At 38.9% G+C, this 26,079-nt stretch overlaps 1 protein-coding gene across 6 annotated transcripts in view; it reads left to right on the top strand.

Moving 5' to 3' along the window:
• Positions 1-25,775, top strand: part of TTC8 (tetratricopeptide repeat domain 8) — a 58,121-nt gene extending 32,346 nt beyond the window's left edge. For 5 of the 6 annotated variants that reach the window (XM_013057750.2, XM_013057740.2, XM_004739087.3 and 2 more), the window contains 8 exons: positions 889-974; positions 5,153-5,240; positions 7,603-7,713; positions 16,736-16,875; positions 18,216-18,390; positions 18,692-18,814; positions 22,999-23,082; positions 25,084-25,775. In XM_013057750.2, coding sequence (XP_012913204.1) covers positions 889-974; positions 5,153-5,240; positions 7,603-7,713; positions 16,736-16,875; positions 18,216-18,390; positions 18,692-18,814; positions 22,999-23,082; positions 25,084-25,200 — 924 coding nt within the window. In that variant the 3' untranslated portion in view covers positions 25,201-25,775. The remainder of the gene's footprint in view (positions 1-888; positions 975-5,152; positions 5,241-7,602; positions 7,714-16,735; positions 16,876-18,215; positions 18,391-18,691; positions 18,815-22,998; positions 23,083-25,083) is intronic. The other variant, XM_013057735.2, reaches the window with a different exon arrangement.
• Positions 25,776-26,079: the final 304 nt, after the last annotated feature.

Raw genomic sequence — 26,079 nt, 5'->3', positions numbered from 1 at the left:
AAGAATAAGAGCTTTCCAACCTTGAGAGAACGAATCATAAATATAATAAAACATGAGAATTCTCTTTTAACTAATAACCTGAGTTTTAATTCACCAGATCTTCATCTGAGCTTCAAATTTGTGTAAAGATGGACTTGCTTTCCTTTTTGTCCAAAAGGTTTCCGCTTCTTTTGTATAAAATCCTAAGTCCCTTTTAGTCATCTCATGTCTGATCTTGAATAAACACTAGAAGGAACAAACTAGAAGACATGAGAGAGAAAGGGATAAACACATGTAAAATAAGAAAGCAGCTCAGAAGATCTGTTTCAGTCTGCAGCATCGCTGGATGTGAGCTGGGGTCAGAATGATAGAACGGTGGTCATGAAAGATGACGGATATCCAAGTGCCCTTGATCCTTTGGCGCTTCATGATGCTGTTTTCCAGACCTCCTCCTCTCTGCTTACTTGCTCTTTCTCTATTTCTCTACATCTGTCTTCAAGTGGGGACTGCAGTTGGACCTAGCTGGCACACCAAAGGCTTGGCTGCCACTGAGTTTAGAGGCGCTTTGACCCATTGGATGGTAGATAAAGGGTGGGGAGAGCATGCAACTTAGGGGATTTTTTTAATAGCCATTTTGTGCTCTGTATATTAAAACTGTATTCTAATATATTGTACATCTGCTTTTCTTTGATCAGTTTTTACTATTCATCTGCTGCCAGCCCTCCAGTCTGGAACTGATTATTTAGGGAAAATTGGTGGAGCCATCTGGAAACATGAGCAACTTGAGTTTCTGTCTGATTTCTAATGCATGTTTTGATGGATGCTAATTATATGGTTTATTTCATTATTTATTGTTTCTGTTCATTGTTCAAAAAGAAAATCCTAATCCAAAATGAATTGTTTTCAAAGGCTTTGGACTTGGCTGCCCTTTCCACAGAGCACTCTCAGTACAAGGACTGGTGGTGGAAAGTGCAGATTGGGAAATGTTACTTCAGGTAAAATTTTGATTATTTGTGAAGGGCTTAGACAGGTGGCATATTTTAGAGTCTCAACTCTGATGTTATTTTTTTGTGGGTTGATTTCCTTGGGAAGAAATGAGAACTATGTCTTTGACTTAGGTGTGAAAACATTTAAACATGGTAGCACTAAGAACTCATACCTTTGGAATAATAAAATGGTAATGCTGGGCAGAGGAAACTCTGAGACCATCAGATCCAACACCCCTTTTCAGGTGAAGAAGCTGAGGCCAGAGAAAGCCTGTGATTTGCATCAGGAACTCCTTAGTGAAAGACTAGTTAGTAAGGGACCTGTTAGAACTGTCTGGTGATTCCCATTCCTCTTCTCTTGCTCGCACATCTTTTTATGTCCCTTGATGCCTCACATCTGTAAAGTGCTTCACAGTTGAGAGCTTGCTTGTCCTCATGTAATATTATCTCACTTAAATCTCACAGCACCTGGAGATTATTGCTATTATCATTAGCTCTTTGTCCAGATGAGAAAAATTGAGCCTCAGAAAGATAAAGTGACTTGTCCAAATTCACACAGTCCGTAATTCTTGCAGAACAAGAATTTGAGCTCCGCTTTCTGACTCCAGTTCTTATTACTTGTATAATTCCAGTGTTTAGGATCTGAATATTCTTACATTAATTCACTTAATGTTTAAACACACTTTTTTGGGGGAGGGGGAGAGTGTGCACACAAGTGGGGGTGGGTCAGAGGGTGAGACTCTTCAAGCAGACTTCCCACTGAGCATGGAGCCCCACACAGGGCTCGATAGCATGATGCTGAGATCACGACCTGAGCTGAAATCAAGAGTCAGACGCCTAACTGACTGAGCCACCCAGGTGCCCCTACACACATTTTTAAGCAAATTAATTGAAAGGTCAGAAAAATTGTAATTAATTTTATAATATTATACAGCAACTAGTAAATGAGAACTAAAACTTGTTGCCTGGTATTGGAACATTTGAAAAATAGAGACAAATGGGCAATTACTGTATTTTACAAATATAATATTTTTTTAATACATTGTTTGATATTCAAAACAAGGTAGACCAGTTACTATGAGCATCCTTTAGTACTTAGGAACTTTACTTACCAAACACTGTGAGGAAAAGGAACTATATAAATGGAATAAAAAGGATGCTTATTCTTTTTTGGTTGAAATTAAGACTACTTTCCACTTAGATAATTTACATAGAACTTAAGTGTTTTTTCTGCTGCTAGACTGAGGAAGTATTTTCTACTAAAAGGTAATTTTATAGCATTATACCATTAAACTTTTATGAATGTAATTTCTGAAAGCAAGCTTAAAATCTTGAGCTTCTAAATAAAACCTTCAGAAATCTTTAATAATTAAAGAAAAGCACAATTTGGGTTCCTTCTGCCATCTGTACAAGATGGCATTTAAATGCGTTTACCTTGCCATATTAATCCCAGTTCTCTGCCCCTTAATAGCCTCTCATCTTTAGTATGTGCTCAGCACTCCTGATTCACCAAGATATTTAACAAGCCAGGCACAGGGGTTACAAATATTTATTAGATAGCCCTTCCTTAAAAGGATTTACAGTCCAGTGGGGGAGAGAGGACAGTCAACAGTGATAAGCCCAGCCTCCACTGTCACAGAAGCAAGCACAGGAAGCATAGAGAAAGAGCTCCTAACTTGGGCTGGAGAGGTCAAGGATGGATTACCAGAGGATGGAGCCCTAGTTGACTTGTTTCTCTTTGTTCCTGACTGGTAAATTCTGCCGGATGGTCTACAATAGCTACCCTACCACCAGATTCGCACTCCAGTGCCTAAATTCTGACTTAGTTTGTTTGAATTGTTCCATTAGCTTCTTACCTTGGTTTTCTGCCCCCATTTTCTTGCTCCCCCAATCCTTCTTATATACCACCACCAGCATAACTTGTGGAAAAAGCAGCTCTTGTTGGATTCTTTGGCTAATCTCCATGACCTCTAGGATGGAGTCTGCATTTTAAGTGTAGCATGTCTGATCTGGTCCCAGTCCATGCTTGCTCCCTCACTCCCTTCTCCCGTTACTTATTGTGTCCTCCTCTCCAGTTAAACCAAACAACTCATTCCTCTTCCATGCTGTGCACTCTGCTGTGTGCCTGTGCTGGTATTTCGCTTCCATCTAAGGTGTCCCCCCGCCCCACCCCTCCCCACCCTGTCAAGCTCTCAAAATCTTGCCTGTCGCTTCCTCCCTGAAACTATCTTGGCTCACTCCTCCTCTGTGCTCTAACGTACCTTTTTTTTTCCCTCTTATTGGCCATAATACAATTCCGTTTATTTGTGAACATGTTTTGTTCCATTCTTATTTGTGCAGTTAGTTCATGGTTTTAATCTTCATTTTTGCATCATGAAATGTGCATAAGGTTGGTGCTTGACAATATTTACTGAATTAAGTTGGAGAAAAGGTTGGCAGTTGGTGGGTTTATCTTGGGACTTTGACTCTCCGATATTGACCTGTATTCATGAACTTGACTGATATTTTCCTTATTCCTAGACTTTATACACTGCCCATTTAATTTCCCCTGCAGAAAAACCCATGTGGTTATTCCTTTTTGTTAGTATTAGAAGAAGTTATCTCCTGAGGCTGCAGTATTCAAAAAATGTATATGACCCATCCTTCCTTTTTTTGGTTTCCAGAGTAGCTAAATGGCTTTGATTGCTTTTTTTTTTTTTAATTTTAATTTGTTTACATTTCCATCACTATTGTTTAAAAAAAATCTTTGTTTTCATATTCTTGTTTTATATATGTATCTTACAGGATTATATTATAATTTTTTTTTAAGATTTTATATATTTATTTGACAGAGAGAGGCACAGTGAGAGAGGGAACACCAGCAGGGTGAGTGGGAGAGGGAGAAGCAGGCTTCTTGCTGAGCAGGGAGCCTGATATGGGGCTCGATCCCAGGACCCTGGGATCATGACCCAAGCTGAAGGCAGATGCTTAACAACTGAGCCACCGAGGGGTCCCTATAATCCCTTTTAAATCATTTTTGGGAAGAGACAGCATATTAGATAGAAATGTACGTACTCTCCTGGATAATTAAGTGTGGCTGAACTTTAGCCACATGCTTAAGATTTGAATGCTCAGTTGAAGGTTTCTATAGAACTAGGCTGTGTTTCAGAACTTGAGAGCTCTTTGGTAACATTTTGTGAATATTCCTGGTAAAAGTTGTGGGAACTTTGAAGAGGTAGGGCTTTTGCCATCTCAAAGCAGTTTTGGGGGGGTCCCTTTTAACCTCCTCAATCCCATATATTCCAACAGCTGTTTGGGTGTAGCCATACCAGTGCTCAACTTAGACAACCTGGGTAGAAAGTCAGAGCTCTTCTGTCAAGGCTCTGAATGAAAGCAGCTCAGTGGAACATCTCATGAAACAATCATTTCACAGAATGAAAGCATCATAAAGTGCCTAGGCAGCTCTTGGCTGGCTAGGGAGGATTCATTAGAAGAAAGCCCAACAGATCTAGAGCAGGCTCAAGTGTGCTTTAATGATTGAGCGTTAATGCGAAAATAGTAATAAAATGTTCCCTGGGCAGAAAAATGGGGCTGATATCAGGACTAACTATTATCGTTAGACAAGGAACAAATCTCACATTTGTAGACTAGGACAATCTGTATCGGATACAAAGATAAAAAAGGAAAAGAAAATGTTTCTAGAATCATAAAATGGTATAACTGTATCATTCAAGAAGCAATTACTACTTACATCAAAACAGTTTAAAAAGGGCTTTAAAAATGGGCCTTTGTTTCAGAGTAGACCATGTTTTCAAAGAAATGCCATCTTTAAGTTCTACTAAAATGGAGACCCAGCGCATTTACTCAGGTCACTTGCCATAGGTCCAGCTGACTATGAGCTCTTTGGGTGGTAAACTGATGTGCTCTGGCTGCTGGCAGCTATCAGTCCTGCTGTGTCCAGGCTGCAGACAGACTTGTTACGCACCACTGGAGGGTTACATGGACAGGAATGTGGGAGATGGGCACCTTTGTGCTCAACTATCTACATATAATGCTGATAATAATTTGTGTGTATGACATTACCTTCTTCGGTACACGCTTACTCTTAGAAATGTGATTTGTCTCTATTCATATCCTGTGTGTGTGAATAAGTGCTGTAGCATTTATTTTTAAGTTGAATGTCTCATTTTTAAAATGGCTCTTCTTAGGTTAGGAATGTATCGTGAAGCAGAAAAACAGTTTAAATCAGCCCTGAAGCAGCAGGAAATGGTAGATACATTTCTCTACTTGGCAAAAGTAAGTAAGTATTCTTAACTGGAGTGAAATCTGTCTTCTCAAAATAAATGTTCAAATTCTGGCCAATGTATACAGAGAGTTGCCAATTTCTTCAGGAATTGTTGGCAAGTTAATGTGCTCAGACTTATTTTTCTTTATAGCAAGTGGAAAAGTGAGAACATATGGAGGGTAACTGTCTCAGGAGAAATTGATTGCCATGAAAAATAAGAAAACCCCTTTGAAAGATTGCCCATTAGAGCAGAAGAAACTGCCACAGGCTTATTCCCACCCCCTGTGGGTAACGGGCCCCAGAGAGGTCTTCTTTTCTACAGCATGCCTGTCTCCCACCGCAGCAGACTACAGAGAACCAGAATTGTTTTCATGGAGGTCCTGGGCTTCTTGGCTCTGCCATAATGACAAAGACAGTACCTCGCCTTGATTGAACACCTGTTCAGGAGGAGGTATTCTGTCCGGTCTGTCCCACCCGCACGTGAATTTAAGCTTCGTAGTCACCCCCACAATGTAGATTTTAACATTTCCTTTGTATTCTTATGACCTGGATACTTAAAAGAGGCGAAACAGGATTTTCAGGGTCACCTGGATGTTCAGAGCCAGCGCTCACAACGCCCCCTATGGCCCCCTCACAGTTACCCCCCAGAATTTTCGGTCCTGGGAAAAAGTGATTTCTGGGCCCTCACCAGGGCTATTTGAAACATTTGATGAAGTGGTGGTTAGGACATCATCTTGCTGTATCTTGACGAATTTTTTAATATTAAAAAGTTTTGTGAAAGGAGGTTGAAAAGAAGAGCTATCAAAGGAAGTGCCACTACTTCCTAAGTATGGTTTTAAGAATTTGCATACTAAGAAGAAACAGAATGAAGCTACACTCTGTAAACTTACGGTGTTAAATAATCTTGTTTACTATAGTTTTAAGAGATGTTTAAGACTAAGTCCACTTTCTGTACATTATATATTAAACTTAAAATTCTTTTTTTTTAAATTTTTTATTTTTTTATAAACATATATTTTTATCCCCAGGGGTACAGGTCTGGGGTACAGGTCTGTGAATCACCAGGTTTACACACTTCACAGCACTCACCAAAGCACATACCCTCCCCAATGTCCATAACCCCACCCACCCTCTCCCAACCCCCCTCCCTCCAGCAACCCTCAGTTTGTTTTGTGAGTAAACCTAAAATTCTTAAAGAAGTTTCTAAGCATCACAGTGACTTTTAGACTTTTCAGATACCTTGACTCAGGTCTCGCTCTTCAACTCATCTTTTTAACTGATAATCACTTGCCAGGTGGTTAAAAAAAAATGTGCTTTTTAACTCTTGTTGAATACATGGTTTGACATATTTTTCCATGAATTGATTTGCTTAAATCTATTACTGCCTATGTGACTGTATAAAAGTAAAATTTACTACTTTTCTTTAATATATGAAAAATAATTGCTATGAAATAGAGATCAATCTCATTTAGGAGCAATATTATTTCTGAAAATACTAGATTGTTAATTTTTAAAAAAATAAATGTTATATTACTTGATATATTATTTATTCTATTTAAAAAAGCAGTTCAATAGTGTATAAAGTAAAAGTTGAAATATTTTCATCCATACCTCTCCCTTTAATCTCATACTTCAGCACTAAACACTACAAAACAGTTTTTCTGTGGTTCCATCTGGGCCACCTTCAAAGCACAGTCTATTTGGAAAGAAATAGAGGATCCGAGATCATGAAGAAAAAATGTCTTACTCTTATGTTTCCATGCCTAAAACTGTAATTCCCTATTTTAGAAATTCCTACAGAATATAGGATTTATTTGTGCTAATGTCCTAATTGCTAATTAAGTGGAAGCCATTAAGGGCTACCTTTCTCAGCTCCATGACACCATTCCTCACAAATCTGTTCCTCCTCTATTTCCGAGGGCCCTTGTCCAAAACCACCTTCTCCACAGGCTCTCCACTGCTGCTCTTTCTCAGACCTTCTTGCTGCTTGGTCCTCCCCTCTTTCTCCTGTGTCTCCAACTTCTATCTCATAATTGGTTCCTTTGTACCTGCTTATAGACATACTCCCATCTGTTCTATCCTAAAAAAATTTTCCCTCATTCCTCTCTTATTGAGTTCCTGCTTGGTCTCTGAGGAGTAGCAAGTCCGTCATGAGTGTTTATTGAAGGAATAAATGAATGGATGTTTCATATATGACGTGAAGATAAAACTATAACATCACTCTTGAAAAATAATCCGTGTTTCTGAAAAGATTTTACTTGTAATACCTAGGAGCAATAATTATTGAGCAATGAGCAATAATTATAAACTTGTCATAACAAACACTGTTATTTTAAAAACCAGTAGTTTTATTGAAATGTGTCTTGGTTTTAGGTTTATGTCTCATTGGACCAACCAGTGACGGCTTTAAATATTTTCAAACAAGGCCTAGATAAGTTTCCAGGAGAAGTAACCTTACTTTGTGGAATTGCCAGGATCTATGAGGTAAGGTTTATATTATTCAAAAAGCTGATGTGAAATTGAGGTTATATGATACTTAAGTAAGCTCATAGGCCCTTGGGATCCTAGGAAGGAGAACAGTTTGTAAAATTATGATTACGGACCTGTGTTTTACTAACAGAGTAAGAGATTTTAGTGTATGCATTTTGTCAAATTAAGTTTTTATTTTGATGTATCTCAAACATACAGAAGAGTAAGGCGTGTGGTATGAAATAGGGATTTCAGTGAGTTTCCCACGATAGATAGCTGTTTGTCCAGCATATCTATTTGATCTTTCTCCCAAGGTCTGTAATGTCAAATATCAACTTTTTTCCATATATGGTCAATATGTTTTGGGGACTTTCTGTTCTTTTGATCTGTTTGTCTATACTTGTACTAGTATTATACTGCCTTAATTATTGAGGCCTCACATCCTACTTGGTATGGTTCTTCATCTTTACTAGGAATGTTTTATCTATTTTGGACTTATTCTTAGAAATTTTAGAATCATGTCACATTCCACGGAAAGCCCCATTGAGATACCTTCCCACTGCCTAATTACTATAGCTTTCCAGCAAGTAATTCTTGATTTCAAGTTGGACAAATTCTACCACCTACCCTCTGTCACAGCTGGTTATTCTTGGCCCTTTGCTCTTCCTTATTGATTTTAGGATTGACTTATCATGAACCATTAAAAATCAAAACAATGCCTACAAGCATAGTGATTGGAATTGCACTGAATATATGACTGATGGGGGTGAGTGGCTGCCCTTCTTCACACTCTCTATCATGGTAAAATTCTCCATTTATTTAGGTCTTCTGTTTTTCATTGAACATTTTGTAATTATCTCCATGAAGATGTTTTATTGGGGATTCCCCAAACCACTGTGAGTTTCAGTGATTTATTGGAAGGACTCAGGACTCAGCATTCAGTGGTACTCACGACCAAGATTTATACCAAAAGCCTCTAAAGCAAACTCAATAAAGGGAAAAGGAACATGAGTCAAAGTTCAGAGGAAATCAGGGATACAAGCTTCTAGAAGTTGTCCCTTAGTGGAATCACAGAGGACACACTTTATTCTTCCAACAAGTTGTGACAACATGTGTGAAGAACTGTCTGTAAGGAAAACTCATGAGAGGCTTGGTACTCAAGGGGACTCCTGGGCATTGGTCATATGGGCACCCTCTGCCTACCATGTACCAAAATACCAGACTCCCAGACATAAAGCAGGTGTTCCTACACCATATCAGGTTTATGCACCATACTCTTTGTACAGAAAGTTTACATGTATGAGCCCCTCTTGTCATTTGAGGGAAGTTTTATTTCAATATAGAGAACTCACCAAGTTCTCGGATGCCCAGGGACCAACCTTATAAACAGGCCTTTCTAAGCACAGCAGTTTCAGGCCTGTAACACTCTCTCCTGCAGAGATCCATCCCTAGGTATAACAATGGATGGAATCCTTTTTTTCTATTGTATGTTCTATTTGACTATTTCTGGTAACTAGGAATACATTAATTTTTTAAAATTCATTTGATACTAGAAAACAGGTCCAATACTGGTGTGCCTGGGTGGCTCAGTCGGTTGAGCATCTGCCTTCAGCTCAGGTCATGATCCTGGGATTCTGGGATTCGCCCCACATTGGGCTCCCTGCTCAGTAGGAAGTCTGCTTGTCCTTTTTCTTCTGCCCCTCTCCCCTGCTCATGTTCTCTCTCTCTCTGAAATAAATAAATTTTAAAAATCTTTAAAAAATAGACTTAATACCCTTTTTACATTTTAATGCCCTATCCAAAAATTCTCTTAGATTTTCTAAGTCAATAAAATAGTCATCATCTGCAAACATAGCTTTATCTCTTCATTTCAAATATTTTGCCACTTAATAATAAAAAAAAGTTATTGTTTAGGACTTCCCATACAATACTGACAAGCATCTCGGTACTCTCTTACATTCCTTGAAATTCTAGGTACAATGTTGTAAAATTATTTGTTAGGTTAAGAGTGGAAGATATTAATAGTTGCTATAACTGGATAATAGTATATGAATGACTTTTATTTTCTTTTTCATACTTTCTGTATTTTCCAGATTTTCTCTCATGAGCATGCATTACTTTTAAAATGAAAAGCAAATTTTATTTTTAAATTGTCTGGAAATACTGTTTCCCCTTTTGAAATATAATTCTGATAAACACAGAAGGAAAAGGCTGTGATCATTCAATAAAAATAAAATGCTGTATTTGTATCTCTGTATCTGTCCTTGTGTGACCCTAAATTGAGCACGAACAAAATTTTGACCAAAAGGCTTAAGAAATATAATTGTGTTCATACAGAGCGGTGACTGCCTCAATATGATCCGAGTTCTCTGACCTTTAAGCTTCGCCTTCTGCCCCTTTCAGTCCTTCTGCTCTTCTTTTCAGGCAGGAAGTACTGGCAGAAAGAGCTAGAAATCTATGGAATCTCTGATGGTTGCTAGTTGGAAGAATTCCTGCCAACCCTCTGTTATAGTCACCATTGCTTGGGCTGGGACAGGGAGTAGACCCTTAACCAGCTCCTTTCCTCCTTCCTGTGCTCAGGATCTGACCAGGCTTTGAAGGTTAGAAGTCTACAGGGAAGGGTTGGGGAGAAAAGTAGAATTGTAGTTGACTCTCAAAGTGGAGAAGAAAGCATTCAAGTTGTGGGGATGATATATCATCCACAGAAAGCACGATCAAGGACTAACTGCAAATTTAAAGGAGTGAGATGCAGTATTTCCCACTGAACCTAACAGTTAATTTCCCTTGTGCCAAAGTTTACCATTTAAAGACAGATTTCCAGTGTATTCTTTTTCTGTGACAATGATTTTGGAGTTAATTAGTAAAGTTAGCATTGCAGCCTACCCTACATATGCCTTTGGGGTTTTTGTATGTACATCAGACTTTTCCCTTGTGGGATCCTCTTCCTTTATGTTCTTTTTTATTTATCACATTCATTTTGATCTTGTATCTTTTCAGTGTTCTCCTATTTTAAAACGAACATGTAGTACTGCCTTGTGTTCATTCGCTTATTGTTTAAAATGATTTATTCTTGCTCAATTTATTTGGTTGTGGTTTTAATTGTTGAGGAATTCTGTTTATCCATTCAAAAGGCCGATCTCTGGACTATTCTTTGTTGAAGATATTTGAAATTGGAAATGTTACCTTAGGAGACATTATTCTAGTATCCCTGAAGTTTTCTGTGTGTAAAAATAACTTTAGGAGTGGTTGAAAAGTGCAGCCTATCCTCTGCCTACTGAATCAGATGGATTGGAAGGCAGGACTCAGGCAATTATTTGTATGTTTGAGCTCACTAGGTGTTTCTGATGTATAACAGTTTGAGAACCACTGCAACATTCACCTCAAGTTATTTGCCATTTTATTTTAAATAACTTAAATCAAATTATAGTATTTTGTGAATTTGTTCCAAAATAACCACTATCAACATCACTTAAATGATACTATGGTTATTTATGTACTTGAGGTGGCATTTATATATTTGAAAATATTTTTTAAATCTACATTGACAAAATTTATTCTAGAGTTACTATAAATTAAACAATTCTAATGCAGGACTGGATTAAAGGAGCAAAATAGAGTATGTATGTTCATACATATGAAAATTTACACTGTTGTAAAGACTGTCTATTAAAACCAACTGGATTATTGGATGATTTAAAAAAAAAAATAGAGCTGGATGAATAATGATTTCTTATACTAAAAGAATCTATTACTGCCAGATGACTCAAAGATTTAAAACCATGAAAGTTCCAGAAAAAAAGATGCAGATAAATTATTTGTATAAACTTGGAATGGGAAGACCTAAGTGTGATAGAAAGTTGAAAGCCATAACAGAAAAGATTGAATTTGAGAAGATAAAAGTTAAATTTTCTATAGAGTTAAATAAGTTTTTTATAAAGCTAAGTTTTCTATAAAAACAAATGGGGTGCCTCGGTGGCTCAGTCTGTTAAGCAGCTGCCTTCAGCTCGGGTCACAATCCCAGGTCTCTGGGATGAGCCCGGCACTATGCTCCCTGCTGGGCAGGAAGCCTGCTTCTCCCTCTCCCACTCCCCCTGCTTGCGCTTCCTCTCACTGTGTCTCTTTCTCTCAAATAAATAAATAAAATCTTTAAAAAATATAGAAATGAAACCAAAACAAATAAACAGTGTAAAAATATCCAACGGGAAAATATTTGCCATACCTGAGACAGACAAAAGACTACTTTTAATTTCCTCAATCTATACATTGCTTAAAAGTTGCTGAATTTCAGATGGTTTCCAGATTGGTGGGAGAATTACACATGCATATGCACACACACATGCACAAATGGGGATTCACACAAACTTACAGGTTCTCATTTAGCCAAAATTGTAAACACTTATAAAAAGGAGGTGTTTCCTTAGAGCAGTTGTGGGTCAAAATCGTGGGGGTGGCTTTTGCGTAGGCCCTTGTTTAACTCCTGGCCTGCATCTTGGCTGTTGATCCTCTTCCTGCAAGTAAAATCACCCTAGAGATGAGACAGCAGCCAATTCCAGCTACACTGTAGCTACACCAAAATGCCTTTCATATTGGGGCTCAGTAAGACCCATCTGGAAGAACTTAAACCATCTATACTTGTCTTCTGAAGGAAATGTTTATAAACACCAGGACTTCCTGGATTTTGAACTTAAGTCACATCAGCAGACTCGTTTAATCTAAAAGGAGAAAGCAGAGTCAGTGTCCAGAGATCTCTGAGCTACATGTCTGCCCCCAGCTCTCCTGTATCCAGGAGGACAGTTTCCCATTCAAGCCCCCATTACACAAGCCACTAGTAAAAGGACAAAAGATAAGAAAATGGGCAAATGACATGAATCGGCAGTTTACAGAAAAGGAAATATAAAGAGGTGGTGTATGAAACGCCTAACCTCAGTCATAATTGAAGAAATAAAAACTAAAATACTGAGATGCCTTTTTTGACTTAATCAGGTTGACAGAGATGGAGAAGTTCTATGACGTGTAGGGTTGTCAAAGTTGTGAGGAAAACCCCACGCATGTATAAACACTGGTGCTGGGAGTGTATGTTGGCACAACCCATTTTGAGGCTGTTTGCGATTACTGATGAGATTTCCTCACATGCATACTCTGGCCCAGCAATTTCGCTTGTAGAATTTTCCTTAAGGATGTTTTCATACAAGTTCAGAAAGTTATGTACAAGGACGATTTTATAATATTTTTACAGCCAAAAAAAAAAAAAGGAAACAAATGCTTCATGAAAAAGGGGCTGGTTAAATAAACTGTGGTCTATATAGATGGAAAACTGCAGAAATAAAAAAGTAATGGGGTAGAACCCTTTGTGCTGATATGGAAAGAGTCAAGACACAGAGCAAAAACAATGAGCCGTGTATCGGAATGTATAGAATGAAAAAAAAAAAAGAAAGAAGAAAAAACTGTGCAGAATGATTATGTTATGGTTAAAACTTGCATACATCTACACTTATGTGAACAAAATTTCTTGAAAAATGCTCAAACTAGAGGCACCTGGGTGGCTCAGTCAGTTAAGCATCTGCTCAGGTCATGATCCCAAGGTCTGGGACCCAGCCCCACATTGGAGCTCCCTGGGGAGCCTGCTTCTCCCTCTGTCTGCTGCTCCCCTGCTTGTGCTTGCTCTCCATCAAATAAATAAAATCTTAAAAAATATATAATAGAAAAATACTCAAACTATTCACAGAACCTCTGACTGGATTTGGAGAGGGGACTATTTTCATTTTATAACCTTTTGCAGTGTTTAAATTTATTTAGCATAAGCACACATTTTACAACAACACATTTTAAAAACTACATGTGAGGTTGCCAAAAACATAAATTAGTTTCAGTCCAAAATTCCTCAAGATGACATAAATTATATGCCTATCAATCAAGTATACAAACATTCCAAAGTAATTTTATACAACTGAAAGCCTTGAAACAATTATCCATTCAGGCTGGAGTCTTTTTGCATTAGGCTGAATCGTGTCCCTCCCAAATTAATATGTTGGAGCGCTAACCCCCAGTGTGATGGTATTTGGAGATGAGGCCTTTTGAGACCCTTGTGGGGCCCTCATGGTGGGATTAATGCCCTTAATAGAAGAGACACCAGAGTGTGCTGGTGCTTGCTCTGCCATCTGAGGACACCGTGAGAAGGTGGCCCTTTGTAAGCCAGTAAGAGAGTCCTCCCTAGATCCTCACCATGCTGGCATCTTGATCTTAGACTTACAGCCTCCAAAATTTTGGGGAAATAAAGCTCTGTTGTTTAAGTCACCTAGTCTATGGTATTTTGGTATACCAGCTGCAGCAGACTAATACACCAACTTTGACAACAGTAGCACTGAAGCCTTGCATGGTGGGATGTTGTTGCCTGGAAACCAGAAGAGTCATGTTCCTTGGAACCCAGGCTTCTCAAGGCCATTAGGCTCAGTTAGTCGCTGCCTAGGTGTGGAGATTATTCTTTGGAAGGACAATATATTAGTTTGCTCAGGCTGCTGTAACAAAATACCATAAACTGAGAGGCTTAAAGGACATATCTTTATTTCTCATAATTCTGGAGGCTGGGAAGTCTAAGGTCAAGGTGCTGGCCAGTTCATTTCCTAGTGAGGGCCCTTTCCATAGTCTGTAGATAGACACCTTCTCTGTGTACCCTCACATGGTAGAGAGAGAGAGATTTTCTCTCTGGTATCTCTCTCTCTCTCTCTCTTTTTTTTTTTTTTTTTTTAAGATTTTTATTTTTTTGAGACAGACAGGGAGAGAGCAGGGAGAGGGGCAGAGGGAGAAGCAGCCTCCCTGCTCAGCAGGAACTCGATCCCAGGACCCTGGGATCCTAACCTCAGTGGAAGGCAGACACTTAACCAACTAAACCACCAAGGTGCCCTTGGTGTCTCTTCTTTAAGGGCACTAAACCCTTTCATGAGGGCTTCATCCTGATGACCTAGTTACCTCCCAAAGACCCCACTTCCAGGTACTATCATGTTGGAGATTAGGGCTTTAGTATGAATTTAGGAGGGACACAAACATTCAGTCTATAGGAAGGAGGGACTAAAGGGGAGAGAATTAAGGTGCTCATCTATTTTTTCCTTTTAAGTTTTACAAGGGTTTTTTGTTTTTGTTTTTCACCAAAAAGTAAAAATACACTTTTGGTGAAATTCTTTTTATTCATGCTTTTCAGTAGATTCTTACATTCTTAAATTATTAAAGACTATTTGGAATAGTTGCATGTAAAAGCAGTACAAAATTCAGGAGAGAATGAACTCCCAATTAATGAATGTATCAACAGCCTTGTGTTTTGAAAAAAAAAATTACTTATTTTTCAGATACAAACAATGAATGAGAAAGCCTTTTCTCTTAAGGAACTAAATCCTGGCAGGGCTTTGAATAAGAATTTCAGATAGAAAGTATGTGAACAAGTATACATACAGAATGAATTTGGATCAACTCATGAATGTTTTATGGAACTAATATCAACCCCCTTCACTCCAAGCTGAGAAACAACTGCAAGATAGAAATAAGATTCAGAAAAATAGAAGATAAACCACTAACTTATCACTGATAAAAGCCGAATTGGAGCAAGTGGCTTTAGCTCTGTGACCAAAAGGACTTAATAGAATTCTGCCCCTGAGTTAGACAGCCTGATCCACCCAGATCAGAGACATGACCATATGACCTGCAGACCTTCTCTGCCCAGAGATCCTGCTGCACATGGCAGGGCAGAGCAGCTGGGCACGTCGCAGCAAGGTTGGCTTCCAAAGAGGTCCAGAAGGGGCTGAAACGAGCATCCTGAGATTGCCTTATGGGGATGAGTGAGGAAGAATGGGAAGAAAGGCCCCAAATATTTTAATACCAGCATTTCTCAAAGTGTGGTCCAGGGATTCCCTGGGGTCCCTGAGACCCTTTCAGAGGGTCCACAAGGTCAAAACGGTTTTCATATTACTAATAATGGATGAGATTGGGGATAATATTAATGACTATAATTTTTTGATATTGAACAAAATGCATTTATCTCTGTACTGTCCCCTCAGTTGTGGTATGAACCTAAACCTGCTCTAAAAAAAAAAAAATAATAATAATAAAAAATAATAAAGTCCTGAAATTTAAAAAAAACATAGTGAAGTCCATGGAGGTTAAAAAAAAAGTTTTGTGTGATAAGAAAGTATTCTGTGGTTCTTCTTACAAACAGTGGAGTGTCTTAGATTTGATAAAATGTTACGAAAATCTAATGAGAAGTAGGAGTCCTCATATGATAAGACCAAGTGAGAGGTGCCCACAATACGTGTCGTATAAACTGAGAGGCAGAAGAGAGTTATGTGAAGTGAGGGCGTTAGGGATATCTCTGTGAGGACTGTGGAGCCTGCACTGGCCTTGAAGGTGGACTTGAGAGCTAGGACATTAATAACACTGAATGCATTGACTTAGGATTACTGGGGGGACTCCAGCTCTCCTGCTACTCCTTCCCCACTTCGGTGTATCCTGTGTGTAGCCATCAAATTATTCTTCAAAAACGTAAATACAGCCATGTTACTCCTCTGCTCCATCCTTCCCTTCCTCTCTCTCCTTGCCTTTTTTTTAAAGATCTTATTCATTTGAGAGAGAAAGAGCAAGAGAGCTAGCCCAAGCTGGGGGTGGGGGGCAAAGGGAGAGGGAGAAGCAGACTCCCCGCTGAGCAGGGAGCTGGACACATGTTCCATCGCAGGACCCAGATCATGACCTGAGCCGAAATCAGAGGCTTAACTGACTGAGCCACGCAGGTGCCTATCTCCTTTTCTTCCCATCAGTTATACTTGTCTGACATTATATCGCCCATCCATTCATTCATTTGTCTTCCTTGCTAGCTGTACCCTCCTTGAGGATATCTAGCTTTGTCTTTTTATTCATATTGTGTCCTCAGGGCCTAGAACACAGTCTGGCACAGGATAGGCTCTCAATATTTGTTGAATGAATGAACATAAATCAGCCAGAAGAAAAATAATTTCTTGGCACTGAAGTATTGCTCTTCTGTCTTGATGGAGAATAGGAAATGAACAATATTTCATCAGCAGCAGAATACTACAAAGAAGTTCTGAAACAGGACAATACTCATGTGGAAGCCATTGCCTGCATTGGAAGCAACCACTTTTATTCCGATCAACCAGAAATAGCTCTGCGATTTTACAGGTGTGCTTTACAGTCACTTTGTAGAACTTTCCTGTGAAGTATCAGTACAGCAGCAATAAAGACAGAGTGGACATGCAGACAGATAATATATAGGCCATGTCTCTAGGAGACTAAACATTCAAGCACACAGAGGTTTTATGAGCATTCAGGTGACATGTAAGAATTTGAAAATGCATTGGTATTTGGCATCTTGTGGACACGTACCTGGATAAGTGAGTTTTTAACGCCGTGTCATCGGATGTGTTAGCCATTTTGTTGTCAACGAACAACTGTTCAATAGTTCCCGGAAACACTTCTGCCCATCACGGCTTCCCTTAATACCACCCCACAGCATATAAAGACCCCGAAGCTGAAATAGCAATGAGATTTGCAAAGAGCACTGGGTACCAGGTCCCGAGCTCTGACGAGGACCTGAAACAGCTTCCCCTGTTTTGTGAAGTATTGTCAACTCCTGTCCAGATAAGTATTCCAAGCCTAAATAAGTTCTGATCTCTGGTTTTCTTTTGAGTGTGTTCTTATTTCATCCTACAGATGGCTTGTGAGATTAATTTTTCAAGTGTTGATTTCCTCTTCTGCCCTTAGGTAATATACAAGGAGATAACTGGCTGCTGACAAGAGTTCTTTCCAAATATATGTCAGCAGCATAAACTAGGATAAAATGAATGCTGTTTTAGGCATAAGCAGCTGCCTCTACTCTCCCTCCCCCAAAATGGGTCATGGGTTCCTCAGAGCTGCTGAGGTAGATTTTCATTTGGTTATGTGAACGATCTAGTCTTTGGGGATTAATGATGAGTAGAAACAAATGGGTTTTTTGAGCTCCAGCATGAGAGCTCAGTGGATAAGGTAAGGATTGCACTGATGGTCTTGTCTTCCTTGGTGGAAGGTCCCTGGAAGGTCAGTAGACACAGCATATATATACTGCAGATAACCAAAACCAAGCTTCATGTTAGCTGAAAACTTGAAGGTAAATCCTAAACACAGCCCTCAAATTAGAAGGTCTTAGGGGTTTACTGACTGACACCAAACCTTTATGAAGCACAATGTTGTGGGTTTTACTCTATGCGACTCTTGTGTCTTGGGTCTTCTAACAGTTTTTTGGGGGAAAAGAACGTATGTGAGTTGATTCTGACCTTGCCTCTCATACACTGCCCATGACCAGGACCTTTAAAAAAGACATGCTTTTGTATTTGCTTTGACATTTTTTTTCATTTCCTATAATACTTTGTATTCATCAGGGATATTAAAAGTTATAAAACATTTCTAACTTTATTAAAAAAAATAGGTCTTAATATTTATCGAGTTGGTCTGACACCAAAATATGTGTGCTCTTTTTTGAAAAGGCGACTCCTGCAGATGGGTGTTTATAACTGCCAGCTTTTTAACAATCTGGGACTCTGCTGCTTCTATGCCCAGCAGTATGATATGACTCTGACCTCGTTTGAGCGTGCCCTTGCTCTGGCTGAAAACGAAGAAGAGGCAGCTGATGTCTGGTACAACCTGGGCCACGTAGCTGTGGTAGGCTGTTTCTCTAATGTAATTTCTGGTATAGAAAAGGTAGCTGTAAGTTAGTTTGAAGAAATGTTCAGGTAGCATAAATCCAGATTTGGTTACGGTCTTCCGTAGCAACTGCATGATTTCTGAGAGTCACCCTAGAACTCATTTTCTCAGGTTGGATCCTCATATGTACAATTCACACTTGATTATGATCGGTCCTTGTTGTTTGGTAGCAGAAGAGACACCACAAGGAAAGAAGGGAGGAGATGGTGGGTGTAAAAGTATGGAGCTGTGTGTACAAATACCTGCTTTTTTGTTCAAGGGCATTGGAGACATGAACTTGGCCCATCAGTGCTTCCGGCTTGCTCTGGTCAACAACAACAACCACGCCGAGGCCTACAACAACCTGGCCGTGCTGGAGATGCGGAAGGGCCACGTTGAGCAGGTCAGTGAGCTACTGTGGTTCCTTGGACGATCTGTTTCAAAGAGAGCTCTCAGGTGTAGCTGTCTTTTATGCTGCAGTTCATTTATTTTTAAAGATTTATTTATTTGAGAGAGAGAGGTCATGAATGGGAGGGAGCAAAAGGAGAGACAGAATCCCAAGCAGAGTCCCAGCTGAGTGCAGAGCCTGGGCTCGATCCCAGGACCCTGAGATCAGGACCTGACCTGAAATCAACAGTCGGTTGCTTAACCCACTGAACTGCCCAGGCAGTGATCTCTAGAGACTGACTAACTGGATTTGAATCCCAGCTCTGTCACATATTAGTGATGTGATTTTGGACAAGTTACTTAACCTTTCTGTTTTCCCCTAAGCTTTAGTTTTATCAGGACAAATCTATACCTTCCTAGTCTTCCTGGTGTTAGTGAACGGTTCACGGTTCCCAGTCCCCCATCCACCAATAGGGTGGTCCAGCCAAAAGCCAAGGAGCCACCCTTGAAACCTGTCTGTCCTAGTTGCCTCTCGCTGCCACCCCAGGCTCATGGCATTCGGCAGGCCCTGCCAAGTTTTACCTTCAAGCCCCATCCCAGACCTGACTACTTTTTCCCGCCTCTACCACCCTTCTCCAGACTGCCCTCCGCTTTTGCCTGGACTCCACAACAACAGTCTCCTTGCTGGTCTTTTTGTCTCTACTTATGAGCAAGTAGTTGTACCCTAGACCACGCCCTCCTCACAACAGTGGAAGGGATTTAAAAAATACTAAACAAGAAAACAAGAATGCTTTTATCACTACTTTGCTCAGCATCCTCCACAGTCTTTCCTTTTCACTTGGCATGAAATGTGGATTCAGATCTTGGCCTACAGGGTCCCACATAATCCGGCCTCTGGCTCTCCCTCAGACCATATCTTTCATCACTTCTCCCTTCACACCGACTTTCGGACACATCAGCTGCCTCCCCGCTCTGCAAATACGCTGCGCCTGTTCTTAGTTTACAGCCTTTGGGATGTTCTTTCAGATCCTGCCATGACTTTTCTTTTTGTCAGTCGGGTCTTAGCTTAATCACCACCTCCTAAGAAAGGTCATCTCGGATGTCAGTCTAAAGGAGCCCTCAGGCACGATCACATCTCCTCCTAATTTTTTCCCTCACAATACTTATTTTATCAGATATGTTCATATTTCTATGTAGAATGGAGCATGGCCGCCATGTGAAAATAGGGGGACCTTCTCTGTCTTCCAACTGCTGTATTTTTACCATCAAAACAGTGCCTGGCCTACTGGGTGTTTACCTAAAGATACAAATGTATGATCTGAAGGGACACGCGCACCCGAATGTTTATAGCAGCAGTGTCCACAATAGCCAAACTATGGAAAGAACCTAGATGTCCATCAACAGATGAATGGGTAAAGAAGATGTGGTATATATGTACCATGGAATACTATGCAGCCGTCAAAAGAAACGAAATCTTGCCATTTGCGACGATGTGGATGGAACTAGAGGGTATTATGCTTAGTGAAATAAGTCAATCGGAGAAAGACAATTTTCATATGATCTCTCTGCTAAGAGGAAGTTGAGAGGCAACGTGGGGGGTTTTGGGGGGTAGGGAAGGAAAAAATGAAACCAGATGGGATCGGGAGGGAGACAAAGCATAAGAGACTCTTAATCTCACAGAACAAACTGAGGGTTGCTGGGGAGAGGGGGGTGGGGATAGGGTGGCGGGGTGATGGACTTTGGGGAGGGTATGTGCTATGGTGAGTGCTGTGAAGTGTGTAAGCCTGATGATTCACAGACCTATACCCCTGGGGCTAATAATACATTATATGTTCATAAAAAACAAAACAGTGCCTGGCATGTGATGCGTAGTGAGTGTGTAGTTGTGAAGTGAATGGACAGCACAGACAGCGAGGTAACAGCAGTACCTGAAGGTCTTCTGGGAGGATGAGCAGATCATGCATGGAAAGCACTGGGCATGGTAGCCTCGTACTGAGCACACATAGATGCTTAATACATTATATTATTTAAAAAGTTTAAAATGCTAAATATCCTCCTACAATATTAATGACAATCAAGGAGAGATAAGTACGACATGCCAGACTTTAAAGATGAAGAAACAGGGACTCAAGGAAGGTAAGGAACTTGACCTGCAGACACAGTGTTAACCTCCCAGCTGGTCTCCTAAGCACCGTGATGAACTTGTAACACAACAAGGAAAGAAGCATCCTTGGAAATGTTGCCTTTGTTTCACAAATTCCCACAAATAAGATGGGTTAGTATTTTAGAGACAAAAACTAACTACAGTGGGGTGCCTGGGTGGCTCAGTGGTTTAAAGCCCCTGCCTTCGGCTCAGCTCATGATCCCAGGGTCTTTGGATCGAGCCCCACATCGGGCTCTTTGCTCAGCAGGGAGCCTGCTTCCCCCTCCCTCTCTGCCTGCCTCACTGCCTACTTGTGATCTCTGTCAAATAAATAAATAAGATCTTTAAAAAAAAAAACCAAAAAACTAACTACAGGGCCTCTTGAGCAATTCAGAATTAAGGGTGCTGAATTAGTAGTGGAAAATCCAAGTATTACTTTCAAACCCTCCAAAACTTAACTACTAAGAGCCCACTGTTGACTAGAAGCCTTACCAAGAATGTACACAGTCAATTAAGACATATTTTATGTCATATGTATGTATACTGTATTCTACAACAAAGTAAGCTAGAGAAAATAAGACGTGATTAAGAAAATCATAACGAAGATAAAGTACATTTACAGTACTATACTTATTGAAAAAATCCACACCTAAGTGGACCCATGCAGTTCAAACCTGTGCTGTTCAAGGGTCGACTGTACTCTAAAATGGGAACTTACATGGCGAGTACTGTGAAGTGTGTCAGCTGTGAAGTGTGTCACAATTCACAGACCTGTACCCCTGGGGCAAATAATACATTATATGTTCATAAAGATAATTAATTAAAAACAAACAAAAATAAATAAAGTAAAATGGGAACTTGTTCTATGATGGACCAAGTGCTTTTGGGAGTTTTCTCTGTTCCCATGTTGGTGATTTTGTTTCCTACTTATTACACTTGCTCTACTATGAACCGATTTGAAAGGTTTTGGTGAAAGTTTTCATGCTACTAACCTTTTTTTTATTATTAAAATTATACCTTGATTAAAACAAAAATAGCTAATCATTAAAAAAAAAATCAAGTGCTCACTTCGGCAGCACATATACTAAAAAAAAAAAAAAAATCAATATCTACCATCCCATATGTTATTTCCCATTAAACAAAAAAAAAGATATGTCCACAGGTCATGGATGGAGGTTTTGGGTTTAGTTACAAACTGGAGGGGTGCTCAGCAACTTGGAATGCTGAGTTTGTGGTCCTAACTATCCTTTGAGCCTATAGGGGATACAAATTTTGTTTTTTGAGTACTTGAAAGAACAAAAAGCTAGTAATTTTCAGTTGCAGTCACTTGTTATTTTGATGTCAGCACTGTTATAAACACTTACCACTGTCTTCCAGCACTGAACTGGGGGCTTGGAAATTTACTATGGTTTTTTTTTTTTATTGTTGTTATTATAGCATTAGAGAACAGGTAATTAGAAGGCTAAGAAATCAATCAGCAATGAAAGCTAGGTTAATAAGACTTTTTTTTAGCATTGAGAGGATTATATTTTGATTTGTCATATTGAAATATAAACGTCATTAAGAACTGTGGTTCTCGACTTTAAATCTACTCTTAATTTGATTCTTATTTTGAAGCAGTTTTATCATTAATTTTGGCAAGATATAAGTATTAATTGTATTTCAGAAAGTCCTATTTCACAAGGAATGTCACCTGTATTTCTCAGAGGATCACATTTATTAAGGTCTTTTTTTTTTTTAAGATTTTATTTATTTATTTGACAGAGACACAGAGAGAGAGAGAGAGGGAACACAGGCAGGGAGAGGGAGAAGCAGGCTTCCTGCTGAGCAGGGAGCCCAATGTGGGGCTGGATCCCAGGACCCTGAGATCATGACCTGAGCTGAAGGCTGACGCTTAACGACTGAGCCACCCAGGCGCCCCTATTAAGGTCTTATCTCGGGTAAAGGATTCTTTTACCAAAAGCAAAACAAAACAAATCACAAATATAGTGCTGATAGATGCTCATGTACTTTTGGTTTTCTCCCTCCACCCCGTTTTTTTTTTTTTTTTAATACAGGCAAGAGCACTGTTACAAACCGCGTCATCCTTGGGACCCCATATGTATGAGCCACATTTTAATTTTGCGACGGTCTCTGACAAGGTATTCTCTTTATCGACTCATCATCCAGTCTGTTTCTTTTTCTTCCCTGGGTTAAAAAAAGAATTACAGATAAATAAGGAGAAAGATAAATAAGGAAATTATAATGATGTTTTGAAAGAAATGATTTTTTAAATATTGTATGCACCTGTCTTTCACTTCAAGGGACAGTTTAATAAACTTTAAAGAAATTTATCACTGAATATGGACTAAACTTACTATTATAGATTGCTTTATAGATTGTTATCAATTGCAGAATTATTTTATTTTTAAAATATGACATTTAGGCCTGAAAAAAATACTCATTTAGTAACTCCTGGTCGAGGAAGGATTTAGTAATTGGGTTTTATTTTTATAGCAAAGAAATCTTGTATTTTATTGTAGACCATATTGCCATCAAGGCTCTGCCATAATTGCTATAAAATTAGGGGTATCAATGAAAGCTATCTTAGCTATGAACAATGTGGGAAAAATACAACTTAATACTATGTTTCAAGTCAGTTAATATGCAAGAGCTAAAAGGAATCACGCCATTTTCAATAAGAACAACAATAAAAGGTATCTAATAACTAATTTTTACTGAGAAATCTTCCTTTAACATGGAAAGTAAGTTTGAAGGGTAAGGAAATGGCTAAAAGTGTTTGCTGGTGTAAAGACACTCAGAAGACATTATGAAAAGGTCATTTTTCAAAGCACAAACACGAAGCCATCCTCACTTTCATTTCTGCTTTGGAACCAAGCAGTCATTTCTAAGGGGTCATTTTTGAGGGCTTGTCAAGTGCCAGCCACTATTCCTGGGACTCTACACACCCTCTCTGATTCTCCCAACCAGCTGTCATGTAGGTCGGCCTTCCTGATTCGTTTTTTTCATACAACTGATGTTTCATTTATTGAGCCTCTGCTATGTGCCTCTGGCACTGTTGTCAGCACAAAGGATGTCAGCTGTGAATAAAACAAAACCTCTACCTCATGCAGCTTACGTTCTAAAGGAACCCAAGGCTGGTTGAGCTTCTAAGGCTTCCCGAGAGTCGCATGACCCTGGCGGGGTCAGAATTTATACCCAGCACCCAACAATCCCCATGCGTTTTCCACTGCCCTGCATGGCCATGTACTTAAACCACAAAGACTTGATAACTGTTTTTTACTTTATCACATTTTAATAATATATAACTCAAATGAGATATTTCTTTAAGCAAAATGCTGTATTTTCAATAAAATAAAATGGTATGTTAAAAAGAAATGCTACTAGTTTTTTAAAAGAAGAAATTTACGTTTTTAATATGTACTGCGTGTTTCAAAACAAAAAAACCCTGCCAGAATTGAATTATCTAGGTTTTGTGTGCATGCACATACTAAAAAGCTCTCACTTTTTGTAAACGTATGCGTGAATCCAGATCTATTCAGATGGATCCAGATACTGTGTGCTTTTCTCTGGGACTGGACTTTAATGCCAGCTTTATTGAAAATCAGATACCCTTAATAAACTTCTAAAGACAGATATCTTCTCCCACATTACGTGGCTAGCTCCGTTTAAAACCTCCCTGAGCGTGTTATTTTATCTTATGTACAATCGTTTTTGCTTGAATTTTCTGTCTAAAAGATAATGCCCTAACCACAGTATCTTTATGGCACATTACAAATAGTTGTCCAAGGGCTTTTGGAAACTATACAGAGCTGGCTATTGTAGAATGCAGATGTTATCTTATTTTTATAATATTACCTGTGATAGGAAAAGAAAACAAGGTTTATGAATTCATAACTAGACAGTTGTAGTGGAGCAGAAATTATTTGGATAATTGTAATTGGATATTTTATTTCTCTCCTGTTTTTCAAGATTGAATTGTAATCTAGGTGAAAGAATTTTAAAATTAAAGTGGCATAATCCAAGCAATTTACCCTTAAATCCTTTAATTTTCTATGGTGTAAGGTAGTACTTTTTTTTTAACTTTCTTACTCATTTTTTCCTGGTCTCATCCTGTGGTCTTATTCTGGTATTTCTTACAGATTGGAGATCTGCAGAGAAGCTATGTTGCTGCTCAAAAGTCAGAAGCAGCATTTCCAGATCATGTGGATACCCAACACTTAATTAAACAGCTAAAGCAGCATTTTGCTATGCTCTGACTGTCCCACAGACCAAGTATATTCTCGGGCATAGGATATATATGAGGGGGCATTACACAATGGGAAAAGTAGTATGTTTATATATATATATATATATATATATATATATATATATATATATATATATATATGCATGCTATACAGACCTGTGCTTAATACTAATGAAGAAGACGTATTGGAGTTTACATAAGAATTCATAAGCAAACTTATTAATAATAACTTGTATAGTATTATAAAAGATAGGATTTAATGTTTGTAAATAGATCGTGAAAACTTCTCCCACATTATGTGGTAGATGTTTATAAAAATGTTTACAAAACATTTTCATGAATTTCCTCGAATTTTTACAATGCATATTTTTAATGTTAAGCTGGCCATTAGCTAACATGTAGCTTCAGAGGTCTGAAGTCACCATAAAGATCACAGTTCTTTGGGTAAAAATGTGTATATTCATCCCAGTTAGAGACTTTATTTAGAACTTAAAAATTGTATTTAAAACTGTTTCTCAAAGGCTTTACAAGACACTACACATTTTCTTATATATTATGCTTTAAAATAAATCAGTGTGTAATACACCAATATTCTGTCATTCTTCATGAGTTTTTATCTTAGACATCTCAGCTAAAAGAAGTTTTTCAGAAGTCCTGTGACCTTAGAAATCAAATCGTTATTTTAATTTTACTTGATGTATCGCCAATTTTGAATTTCCCTGAGAAGCTATTTACAGGCTATCATATTATCAATATAAGACTATCGGTATTAGAAACAGAGTCACAAGCCCAGAGCCCCACCTGCGGTCAGCCTGGAGGTTAGGCCAGATCCCAAGACCCTGCACTGCAAAATCCTGGAAAGACTCTTAAACTCGTCTCCTCCCATATT

Source organism: Mustela putorius, unplaced genomic scaffold (assembly GCF_011764305.1).
Source record: "Mustela putorius furo isolate JIRA1106 unplaced genomic scaffold, ASM1176430v1.1 tig00000129_pilon_pilon_pilon, whole genome shotgun sequence".
Lineage (NCBI taxonomy): Eukaryota > Metazoa > Chordata > Mammalia > Carnivora > Mustelidae > Mustela > Mustela putorius.
The sequence above is the reverse complement of the archived record's forward strand: the minus strand, read 5'-3'. Positions and strand labels throughout refer to the sequence as shown.